At 32.8% G+C, this 12,883-nt stretch overlaps 1 protein-coding gene across 1 annotated transcript in view; it reads left to right on the forward strand.

Annotated features, from left to right (window-relative positions):
- GRID2 (glutamate ionotropic receptor delta type subunit 2) overlaps nt 1-12,883 on the forward strand; it is a 1,404,853-nt gene that overhangs the window by 830,113 nt on the left and 561,857 nt on the right. The window contains exons 6-7 of the mRNA XM_045820339.1: nt 3,614-3,787; nt 10,790-10,951. Coding sequence (XP_045676295.1) covers nt 3,614-3,787; nt 10,790-10,951 — 336 coding nt within the window. The remainder of the gene's footprint in view (nt 1-3,613; nt 3,788-10,789; nt 10,952-12,883) is intronic.

Genomic DNA, 12,883 nt, shown 5'->3' on the forward strand with positions numbered 1-12,883 from the left:
ATGCCTCAGTTTGATCACTATCAACTTCAATTGCTCTACCTGACCATGGACCATCTAGTGAGAAATCTCCAGCATGAAACTTTTGACATATTTAATGATTCACAGCACCTTCTCTGTATGTGGCACTAATCTTTTTTTCATATTTTAGTTGTGTTTTTACCTTTCTTGAAATAGTAAAGCATAATATGTCAAAATGTTGCATATTTTATTCCATCTTCAATATTAAAATGGCTACACAAAAATTCACTTTGATAGGTGTTTTTTTTTTTAAATACACACTGATGTAACAGCTGTTACAATACAGTATAACAAAATTGTTCTGAATGAAGTTAAAGACAACTAAGTGCTACTAGAGCCATCTTATGGAAAAAAGAAATGTTTGGCCAACCCAATAGTGTGTGTATATATAATGTTAGAATCTGATATTTTGGATTTGGAGAGCTTTTTCTTCCCTGGAATTCTATTGATTTAAATCTAAAGCTGATATCTTACAAAGACTTGGGATTGATCCAATTTTTCTGGAAGATTAGTTTTTGGGAGTGGCTGTTCCTGAGTGGAGTTGTATTCTACCAGATACTTTAGCTTTTCTCTTCTTTCATTCTTACACAGTTTAGAGCTCACCCTGTATTAAATGAACACGGTGACGTAAACAGGAATATTTTCTTGGATATACCGACTTGATTTTTAATATGTTTTGATTATCCATGTAGATTATTTTTGAGCGGGAGGAAAGAGTGTATGCCTTGCTCCTAGAGAAGTAAAGCAGAAAAAAATTAGGTACTCTAAAATATATTTGTCCATTTTTATTGTAATGTTAATTCCTCTTTTATAAATATACTCATTTGCATAAAAAGAATATAAAAAAGACAAATAATTTTTAAATTCAGCTTCTTCACATGCTTTAAAACTAAGGAAGTTTTTGTATGTTTTATAGACATGAACATGTTTGTTAGTACTGGGAGCCTGGGAAAGTCAGTGGTGAACTAGTTCTTCACATGAATGCTTAAAAAAATCAGATAGTTTAAGCATTTTAAAATTCAGAGCATTAGAACAATATGGATTCTAATAGATTATACAGTAGCTTAATATTGTAATACAGAAGTTTACTTATGAATTTTTCATTAAAAAGGATCTTTTAGTAGATTAAGTATTCACTTGGCTTTCAGTGTTCATGTATAGCATTACATCTACCACTTCTAAATGCACATTTTGAAATGCAGAAATAAAGTTCTGTAAATATAAAATAGCTGCCTAATCAAGTTTTATATCATTATCAAACTATCTTTGAAATCATATATCAAAACTAAAATTGCAAGTGAATTTATTGAGACAGACTGTCTGTTAGTTTCATTCAGAGTGGCAGATTCTTTTCCTCCCAGAAAATTACTTTCTTTTCCCTTCCTCAAATAATAGTAGGCAAAATATATTCAATTCAAATTGACGCTTCCTTGGATATACTCTAGTTGCTTAGACGCCTAAGAACTCCAGTTTCTGGAATCTGTAAAAGGCAATCATTCTTTTTTTCTGTGGGTTTGAAATAGTCCCCTTGAAGACTTTGATTCATAATAGATGACTTTATCATTCCTTATAGAGTCATCTAGCTATTACATGCAGAAATAATGTATCTTTATAGTTTCAAATGCTATCATTCATGAATATTGATCCAAATAATTTTTATAAATAAATATGGATTTCTTACATAATTAATGACTTTAAAAAGTATCTTGTTTGATGGCATTTATAAATTAATACTGTAAATACAGAGTATTAAGAAATAAGAGCTTGGAATCTCTCCATTCTTTATTTATAGAGTGAGAATAGAGTACCTGAATCTTGTTGTTTTTAACAGAAAATAAGGTAACAGTTATCTTAGTATTTTGTCTAACATAGAATGGGCACTTATAAATATAAGTTTTTATCCTAATGTGCTGATCTGTTATTCATCAAGGCTGCAGGTAGGTAGATATAATGCTGCTCTATAAGACTTAGTATTGCTAAAGAAAAAAAGACCACAATTTAGTTAATATTATGAGAAAGTGGTACAATTTTCATCACCTTAATTGAAAATGTCTGCACACTATGGAATTAAATACAGTGCATAGTAATATTAATTAATTTTGAAATATTTCTTGTTAAGGTTAAGGCTAAAAATGATGTTGAAAGAAACTGTATAATTCATCTTTGTGAGTTGGTGACAGAAAATTAAAAAGTGACCTGCTTTTTGCCCGAAAGAGATTTTAGTGGCCAGTGAAATGACACAGACTAAAGGAAAAAGACAGCATTTTAAACTGAGAAAACCATTACTTTATGGTACATTAAGGCTTAATCAACCAAAAATCCAGGATATTTTACTGGATACAGCCGATGGCAGGTGTTATTTTATTTTCAGAAAATCTATATTTTATAATGATTATAAATAAGGGATAAATTTTAAAGCTAATATATGCTAAAACAAAATACTATGTTATTAGTCCAGTAAAGAAGAAAACTTACATCAGTAAATAGTCTTTTTGTCTTTCATTACTCTGTAATAATTCTTTGCGCCCAAACTGATACTCACTACATTCTAAAGTTTATCTTGTGTCAAATCTTTTATTTCTGTTGCCATAAGAATTTACTGAAAATGATATGTTCATTGCAAAGGCTTTTTTGATTTAAAATGTTCCAATGGAGAATATGAAGTACAAACTGCTTTAGTAAAGACTGCCTTAAAACTAAAATTTACTTGGATCACTTTTATTCTAATTCTAATTAGAATAGATGTATATTATAAAAAGCATTTTATTTTCATTGCTTCTACATCCATGTTTGAGTTAAATTCTAAAACTTAAGTCTGGAATTGGGAGGGGGTGGAGAAGAAAGTATAAAACACCTTTGAGTTTGGCAAGCACTCATACAAAATAACATAAATTTGGATCAGGGACACTGGATTTCTTCATTCACTCATTCTGGTTCACACTGTATTAATCAATAGTTTTTCATCTTTATATTAGAACCACAATTACATACTAACTTATTTATTCAATATTTAGTGAACACTTTGTTTAATCTATTTGTAACCTAGAGAAATGTATGGATTAACACCAATAGTTCCAAGAAATTATTGGGAAAAGTCTTTAAAAATATCTCCTCTTGCTCACTCTACTTGCCATATACAAGAGCCTCATTTTTCATTGCTAAAAATAAAACATATTACTCTTACTTTGCAACTATCTTCCTAGGTACTCAAAGTACCCTGAAATCCATTAATAAATAATGAATTGTAATAGCAACTTATTTTGTGACCTTTTTGATGTGTAGACAACATATATTTTTTCTAGTGTTCAACATAATAAATTATAAATTTTTTACTAATAAAGTATCTTTCAGTCAATGGCTCTATTTGGAATTATTTAAGTATTCATTTACATAATTTAAGCACAGACAGCAAATACAAATGAGCTGATCATTTTAATGAATGTATGTTGTTTTCTTTTGGATGAGGGCTAAGCATTAAGCAAGTGTATTACAGTTATAATCCCTTAGCATTTCCAGATAACAACTTATTAATAGATTTTGTGTTTCTGTTACTGTATTAAAGTATTTCTAATTCTTGCATTTTTTTATCTTCTAGGAAATAAATGATGTAGATGTACAAGAACTTGTAAGAAGGTCAATTGGAAGGCTGACTATCATTCGGCAGACATTCCCAGTCCCCCAGAATATAAGTCAGCGATGTTTCCGTGGCAATCATCGGATATCTTCAACGTTGTGTGATCCAAAGGACCCATTTGCTCAGAATATGGAGGTATATTCTTAGCATCAGAGTGTTTCTTCCAATGATGCTTTGTTAGGCATTTTAGAGAGAGTTTTCTGAGTTGTATTAGATTTAAAATTATACACGTATGCAATTTCTGAGCTGTTCCTCTTGTACAGCAATTTATTAAATTGAAGTATCTTAAGAAGAGCACAAAGAATCTGTGTTTTTGGTATTTCTAACTTTGTTTTAGCAAAATATCTACTTGTTTAATAATAATGTAATAAGTAAAGATCATTTCCTTCTCAGCATGTAAATATAGCCATAATATTTCTCAGGGTGGGATTTGAGTTTGATACTCCAAATGACTTCATTTTTTTGCCTAACAAGGACATAGAATTTTTTTTAAGATTAATGTCCAGTTTGAAGTATTTCACAAAAATTTTGTTTAGAAATGTAAAAAAGTGCGATGGTATTAAATAGCCATATTTAACTCAGATGGAGTACAGCTGTAATCTTCACTATTCAGAATACAGCAAAAAAATTGGGAATAAATAAATGAAATTTCTGAGCAGCAAAATAGAAAATTCCAAGTCCCTGCAGCTTACTCATAAAAATTCCCTTTAAATACTCTCCCAGAGCCTATGATTTTTCTCTTCAGAAAAATCTTATCAGACCTTTTGGTTTTATTTTTCTTTGTGCAGGAGATCTCAATATGTCAGTGTGAAGGGGATGTTACAAAAGGCCAATGCGGGAACAACAGTAGGGAGTCACAAGGAGCACTCTCTAGCAAGGCAAGAGACAGGAGAAAAAAAATCAGTCAGATAATCTAATTCAAATATCTTTTCAGTGAAAGAATTTTCCTGTGAAAACAACTCTGTATCATGACACAGTTCCTAAGGGTATCACTGTAGTATGCTGCAAGCATGTTAATTAGTATACTAACAGTGGCCCTGAGATACTAACTCAGATTAAAGTCATGGCCAACTTCAAAAGTCAGAAAAATATCTATTTCAGAAAACTGTTCCTTCAAAATGTTTAATATTAAAAATGCTTCAGTATTTAGAGATGTTCAGTTTGAACATTTTGGAAAGATAACCCTATTAGAACTAGTTCTTCCCCAATAATACTAGATAAATAAGATAATTTTGCAAAATCCCTTCTTCTTTTGAATGTTAAATCTGTAGTTTCCCCCTCTTCAGTTATTTTTAGATTAATTTTTTAGATGAGTTACTAAGTAACCAACTATTTCTTCAAGTTTACTACCATCGTAATGAGCTGCATGTATTTACCAGGCAGCTGACTTACGGATCATTGTCCATAGCACTTTCTGTTTCCACTAGATTTTAAGCTCTTTTAGACTAGGTTCCCTCTAGGATCTGGCATCATAAACTCCCACAAAGTACTAGTCTATCTTTATTTTCCCAATCATACCTATGATAGTGCTTTTGCAACTTTGTGAATATTTATGGATTTGAATGTAATTAAGGAGAAACCAATGGTCAAAATAAGTCACTCTGAAGCCTAAACAAGACCTGTTTAAGTTTTAATGCTAATCTTATTAATATGCTTATAATGATCCAGCTTTCCATATTAATTGGTCATGAATATAATTAATATGGAAATAATAGAATTTTAAATGTAGAAAAACATAAATTTTGATTCAGAAAATTTTAAAATATTAAAGATTTTATGAAATCAAGGAAACAAATGTTTTATCTATCTTTATATTCCCAGACTTGTCTGATGAATTAAGGATGTAGACAAAGCACTACCCCCTGCCCTACACCTACGTCTTACTCCCCACAAACCCAATATGGTTTGATGACGCAAACCATGTTGGGTTTCTTTCAGATGAAAGAAATCAAGACAGTTGCTTTTCTTTGAAGATTTATTACATATTAACTTCCTTTTTATGTGTAATAAATTTTGACTAAATAATTAATATAAAAGAACAACTTGAATTTAAAATGTTCCACCAAAAGCCCAGCATTTGGTATAAAGGTTGCCTTGGTGAAAATGTTATCTCACTAAAGTTAAAGAAAGCAACAAGAAAAATACCAAAAATTTGGGAGGGGGCAGTTAGGAGAAGTAACCCTCCCAGCTTGGAGCCCATTAATAAAACAGTGCAGCTAATATGATCACAGACACTTTCATCAGCAGGGTACAAATTAAGGGTAACTCAGAAAAAATAAAGATTTGATAGTATGACTCAAGTCAGCTCTAAAAATAAAAACCCAACATGAAATTACAATAATCAATGCAACAGTGAAGAACAAGATACAATGGGCCCATGTAGAAATCTCTTGGCTGTTACATATTTTAATATACATGGAAAAAAAGTGAGATTAGAAGGAATCAAACACTAGTTTCCTAACTCTTTACATTAATGTCAGAAAAAGTAAAATCAAGGATTAGCTGATGTTGCAAAATGAATGTTAAAGACACCTTTTAGCTAGAAACAGTTTCTAGCAATATATAAGACAAAAAGGAAAAGGGCTTAATGCTTGGTGAAATTAAGGTTAGCTTGGCTGCTAATGGAGAGAAAATAGAAGTAGTTAAATCTTTTCACTTGTTTTCTCTATCTAAGAAAAATTGTCTTCAATTTGGAAGATTAAAATAAAAGTCACTTAAAAAAGCAATCACTGTTTTCAAAAAAACAGTGGCTTGGAGATAAGACTTCAAAACTAATTGCTGAGAACAATAGATAAACAAGTGGAAATGATCACAATATTATAATTTAGAAATGCTAGAGAACTACTTGGGAAGAGAATTCAAGTACAAGCAGACAATTGTATAACGTCCCAAATTTTAAACAGGAGGCAAAAAGGTCCTGATAATTAGAGTTTAATATACTAAAATTAATATTACATCAAAATTTATAGAATATATTATTACATATATGATTTAGGGAACATTAAATAAGACAGTAATCCTTGCCAAACAACAAGCGCTGACAAACTAAGTCCTATTTAATATACTTTTAGGTTGTGATAATGTCATAAATTTATTATATATTGATTTTTATGTAGTGTGATAAATTTTCTTATGAAATCCTTATGGAAAGACATTAAAAAATCTAGATAGATTAATGCCAGTGAGACATTTTGACCAAAAGACTCCTAAAAACAGAAGATAGTAAACACTTTGGCCTCAGTTTATTTAAAGAGTTCAAAATATGTTAAAGTCTCATTGTTATCTTTAAAAGTTGTAACACATGAATTATTTCAAATGATTTGCCAGCTAAATTACTTAGTTGTTTTTTCCCAAATATTCAAGCAAAATTTATGCCTCAGACATGGCTCTGATATATTCTGTAGCTTTGAATACTTCCTATTATCTACAAGTCATCACCAAGGCTTTTACAGCCCTCAGTTTGAGAAGTGTGGAACTAGAGGAATACTGGAACTGCACTGATCAATCAGTATTCTACACTGAAGTGCAAGGAACTTGCTATGGTCATCCAGGAGATTGTATTCTTGGTCCTAATATTTTTTAAAATCTTTATCACTACATGAATAAAATATGCCTATCAAATGTGTAAATGACATAAAGCTAGAAAACTTATACTATATAATCAAGATCCAAGTTGTTAATTTATACTGAATAACAAGCCTAAAAGTTGAAATTTCACAGATATCAAGTATAGGTGCAAAATCAATTATAGGAAGTCTAGGTGGATGAGACCTTGTCTGACACCTTTTGACGGCTGTTAAGATGAAGTTAGATTTGCTGTGAGCACAGCACAAGTCATATGTGCTCCAAACCTTTCTAATGTAATCTCGGTCTCTATGTCAGAAGCATTTTGCTAAGATAAAGAGAAATAGACCTTATTCCTCTCCTAGTCAGATCATATCTGTAATAATGTGTCAGTTCTGAGTATTAAACTTTGAACAGAAACATGGAAATGGAAGAAAAGGAAAGAGCTAAAGAGCTGAGATGAACAGTCTAGAAATTATACCACATGATGAATGATTTAAGTAAAGAAGATATTTCAGAGCAAGTAACAGATGGTGTCCAATTCTGGAAGGTTGTCATGTAGACAAGGTGGGTGCTGGTGATTCACTGAGGTTAAAAAAACGAGTGTAGTGACAGTAGGTGAAGAAAAACCATTGGTCTGATGGCGGAACACTGGTGTTTAAGATACAAGTATTAGAGCCTTGGTTGGATAGCTCAGTTGGTATATGGATAGCCCATATACCAAAAGGTTGCAAGCTCGATGCTGGGTCCAGGCACATACCTAGGTTGTGGGTTTGATCCATGATCAGAGCACATATGGGAGGCAACCTATCCATGCTTTTTCACGTTGATGTCTCTCTCTCTCTCTCCCCTTTCTCTCTCTAAAATCAATAAACATATTATCAAGTGAAGATTTAAATAAAGATATTAGAGGAGGTATGTGTTTGTGTCTAGTGAATAGTCACTTATATTGGTTGTAGCCAGAAGAGAAGTAAAGACCATCTACAGTAAAAGATCATCAAATATCTTTTTAATGCTAGGAGGTAGTTTGGGATCATTGTGAGGGAGAAGTAAAAGACTTCATGAGTGACCAGGAGGTCAGGGATGATGGCTATAAAGTGTGACAGAGGAATGAGCATGAACCTCAAAGAGAATATGCACTTACCTGAGAAAGAAGGAGTAATTAAAAGCCCAGAGAATGTCATCACGCCCTTTTGATCCTGCCACTTGGAATGTGGGCAAATGAGCAGAGGCAGTCATTTGATGATAGCACCTGTCGCATATTGAGTGGGAAGCACTCACCTTTAAAACCAGCATGGATGCTCAAAGTACAGACCTTGAGGTGTGCAAAAACAACTGTGCTACAGTGTAAGGTGTTAAGTTTCTCACTTCTTAACTTCTATCAAACCTATCTTATGTTAAACTTGACATTCTTTTTTTCCCATTCTTTTAAAAACTTATTTATCAAAAAACAGATTATCTACTAAGTTCCAGGCTAAGTCAATAGGAAATAAAGAATAAAAGAAACAAAAGTAAAAAGAAGAAAAATGTATACAATATGAGCCCCTGTTCAGAAGGAACTCATATTCTAATGTTAAAAGCAGATATAAAAATATCTTAGCATTATATGTTTCAATAGATATATGCACTGAATGTTACAGGAGATTTAAAAAGATGCTCAATGAGCCCCAGAGTGGGGAGCATTCTGATAGTTGTTAGAGTAAAATTCACCTACCTTGATGCCTAGGAATTGAGTTTTAGAGGAAATTAACTAGTTGGAGAAAGATAAAAAGACATCAAAGAATGCATCCACTATAATCTCGTATACACACTTGAAGCAGTTAGTCAGAAGAAGAAGCAAATTAAAACTAGAGAGATTAGAGCAAGCAAATTTGAGGCATGGAGCTAGGAGAGGTTATGAAAAGCCAGATTATTGAAAATTATTGAGAGATCATCGAAAGATTTGTCCTGGATTTTTGGATACAGACTATTCATCCTTCATGTTCTTGTAAGATTTCCTTTTGGATCTCCACAGTCTAATTAGGACTAAATTTTGTTTCTTCAACTACATCTAACTTCAAGTCTCACTCTTCATTTATTGTAGATTTTGGCCAAAGCCCCTCCCACATCCTCCCCTCCCTACTCCCAGTCTCTCTAGTAATTATCTAGCAGAGGGATGGGTACGTGGGGTGTCAGACTGGAGAGGAGGGGGGAATAGCCTCACCTCATATTTCCTTATAAAGAACAAACTAGTATTTCACACAGTGCATAAGAGTATTTGATATCTCTTTAAAGAAAAGACTACATCCCATAAGTATTACACATATAAAGTAATGCTTAAAAACACAAATGATTAAAGATTTACCGAATCTTTAATGAAGGAAAACCCACAAGGCACTGTTAGGAAATGCTTATTAACAGTTGTTCAGTAGCATCAAACTCTTACTGTTCTAATAGTTGAACTTAATACTATTCTGTGATGGAGGAAGATAATTTCATAAGATTACTTCATGGTTATAAGCAAAGGGCAATCAATATACAATCCCCTTTGTTTCTGTGTGGGAAAAAAAAAGTGCTAAGACACTTTAATGTTTCTGAGATAATTTAAATGCTTTAAGATAGATTTAATTTTCACAGTTACATTGATGTCTCATTTTTTATTTTATGTTTGATTTTTTCTTCAGAGGCTATAATATTTAACAGTTTTTATTGACATTGGATATCTCTTGGTGATTATGTTTTCTAAATAATTTCTAATTTATTTGAAAAAATGAACACCTTCAGTAATCGATGGTAGGGATAGCAATGCTGGCAAGAGTTAGCTGTGAGAGTGCAATAGCTCTTAGCAAACATTTTTATAATTTCTCATTCAATGTACATAGAAGGAAGATAATAATATAGTTGCCATAGAAAAAGAAACCTTTAGTATAAACACATATTCACAAAGTTAATAGTGTATGGTATGTATAATGATAATGAATTGCAGTGCATGCATATACCTGCATAATTTTGTGTAGATTCTTGATCAATATAATGTTTATGAATGGTGCTGTTTCCCCTCATCTTTCATTACCGAATCCCCATAGACATAAACGTTCACACAGATAGCTGCTTCCTTTTTTATATACCTGTAACACTCATCTTGTGTGTAAGATTGAGTTGATATTTCTCCATCTGAATAACCAGAATGCAAAAATTTGACATACTCAGAAAATGTATTATTCAGTTTGTCCTCCCAGTCTTAAGCCCTTAGGTCTTACCTCCTCAGAATGAAATAAGGGCCAGTGATTTTCTAAGGTCTGACACGAACAGCCTTGCCTCTGTTGAAACTTCTCTTTTTTATCTTTTCTTTCACACCTAACTAAGCTGAAAAAGCAATCAAAGCATACAGTCAGACAAGACTTCATTCTCAGTGGCAAAATAGCCTGAGAAATGAAAACAAAACAAAACAAAACAAAAAACCCTTCTGCTTAATAAATAACCAGGCAAATCAGCTGTCTATGACATGAGTGGAGGCAGCTGAGCTGATGATTTCCTCCGTGTTCTTGATGGCTGGTGTTGGTGATTCTAATTACTATGCCATGTCTTTTTCAGATTTCAAACCTTTACATATATGACACGGTGCTTCTGCTTGCTAATGCTTTCCATAAGAAGCTGGAGGACCGGAAGTGGCATAGCATGGCAAGCCTGTCATGCATCAGGAAGAACTCCAAGCCCTGGCAGGGAGGGCGTTCCATGCTGGAGACCATTAAGAAGGTAACTTCTGACTAGCGCATTACTCATCCTAGCTTTCTGTAAAGAAGATACAATGGATCATTTTTTGATGATTATCTTTTAGAATAATTTTCCCTCTCATATGCTGCCAAATCAAAGCACAAAACAGTGTAATGGAGAAATGAAATATTAAAAGTAAAGGGTCACAAAGTCATACATATATAAAATAGGGTACTCTTTTTTTATTTGTAACATAAATTTTATGCAGATAGAAAGTTAATGGTTGAAATATTTTTAAATTGCTTTGGTTATATCATTAGAGTTAGAAATGTTAAAATTAGTTTGGAGCCTGTCACAAAGTGTAATTTTTTTTTTCTTTACATTGCACCATCAGCAGAATAAATGGAGCCTGAGCACTAGGGTTCTCTGTTCTTTCATTCAGCGGCTTCATGGTTAAGGCCTCAGATGTAATGACCTTTAATTTATGTTATAATAAAGGTATAATTCATAATTTGCATAATAATTTGCAGTATTTGTAAACTGTTTGGTACTGATGGCATTATTTTTCTTGGCATTATTTTTCTTCACTAGCCTGGCTATGACCTGCTTTGGCTGAGCTACCTGTTCCATTCCCAGGAGGCAGTTTATGTTGTTCAGCTCCTCTCAATAGTATGAGCACTCTGCAGTTTATTAGCCTCTTTATCATGTCATCCTTGCTGGCGTTTTCTATCTGTCTCGCACAGCTTCTTAGATTTAAAATGAAATGATTAATAAAACAAATTTATCTAGTACCTTTACACAGAGGAGACAGCCATTTGAGAGTTTATGTTCTTTATTTTACCTCTCTTTTCTCTTTCTGCACATGTTTGCCTTTCCTGAAACAAAAAGAGAAAAAGCTAGTCAAATGAAATATGAATGTATTTTAAAAACTCAAAGAAAAATCTAAAACTTTAGCATTAGAAGTGAACTAGAAGTACAAAAACCAGGAAGTGGAAGAAAGAAATGTTTCAAATGGAGATTAGCTTGTATCTTTCTTTTGGTACTGCTTCCTCTTTGCAAAAGACTAAGTATAATGAGATTTAGGTTCTTATCAATAGAAGTGCTTGAGAATTAAATGTATCAAATATATTGGCAGGTAACTATTGTTTAAACTGAAAATGTGTAAGTCAAATTTAAACTCAAGGTATTGCCAAAATCTCCCTATCTGTGCAGAGAATTGGCAGGTAATGGATCCAAGAGAGGTTGTTCAACATGATTCTGTTCCTACCAATTTATTAATTCATGGTTTGGCTAGGATGCAGAACTTGAGTATATTCATTTTCCTGAAGCTGTCTCAAAGACAGAAAAATAGTTTGGGAGGTGGCTTAAGTGACACGTATTTAATGAGAGTATCAGTAGGAGGAAAAGAAAGACACCACTAAATGAAGTGTATCTCCTGGAGCTATTCAATATATATAGTGTTTCTGTTACAAAATGTATAATTAAAACAATGATATAACACAATAACTATGAAACTTTACTTTAGAGGTATATTTGCATATTTGTCCCTGTGAGCTCAGCTCAGTGAGGCTTTTTAAAGGAATATATCCATTCTATGTATTCATAAACCTAAGTTTGAGTTATACACATGATTGCAAGTGTTCAGTTTATTATTTTTTGTCTCCCATTTCAAAATGACCTTAAAAAATGGCTCCTCCCCCCCGCCCAGTTATATTGCTTTGCCTCATATGAGCATTTTGGTCATCCTGGGCATGTACTGAGGCTGATAATACTCCACACAGAGAACATCTGAGGGAAAATGTGCTGCTCACACAGAGGCTTGGGGGAAGAGCAGGGCTGGGCCTTGTAAGGGCTAGGGTCTGGAACTGAAAAAAGTTACCATTTACTTGGTCTGGAGATTTGTGAGGCTTAAATTTCCTGTGGGTTTCAAGAAGGAGGTTCAGGATGAGTGTTCTTAATCTTGTCCAGTTGTGG

This window comes from Phyllostomus hastatus, unplaced genomic scaffold, assembly GCF_019186645.2.
Source record: "Phyllostomus hastatus isolate PE091 unplaced genomic scaffold, TTU_PhHast_1.1 phas_scaffold_39, whole genome shotgun sequence".
Taxonomy (NCBI): domain Eukaryota; kingdom Metazoa; phylum Chordata; class Mammalia; order Chiroptera; family Phyllostomidae; genus Phyllostomus; species Phyllostomus hastatus.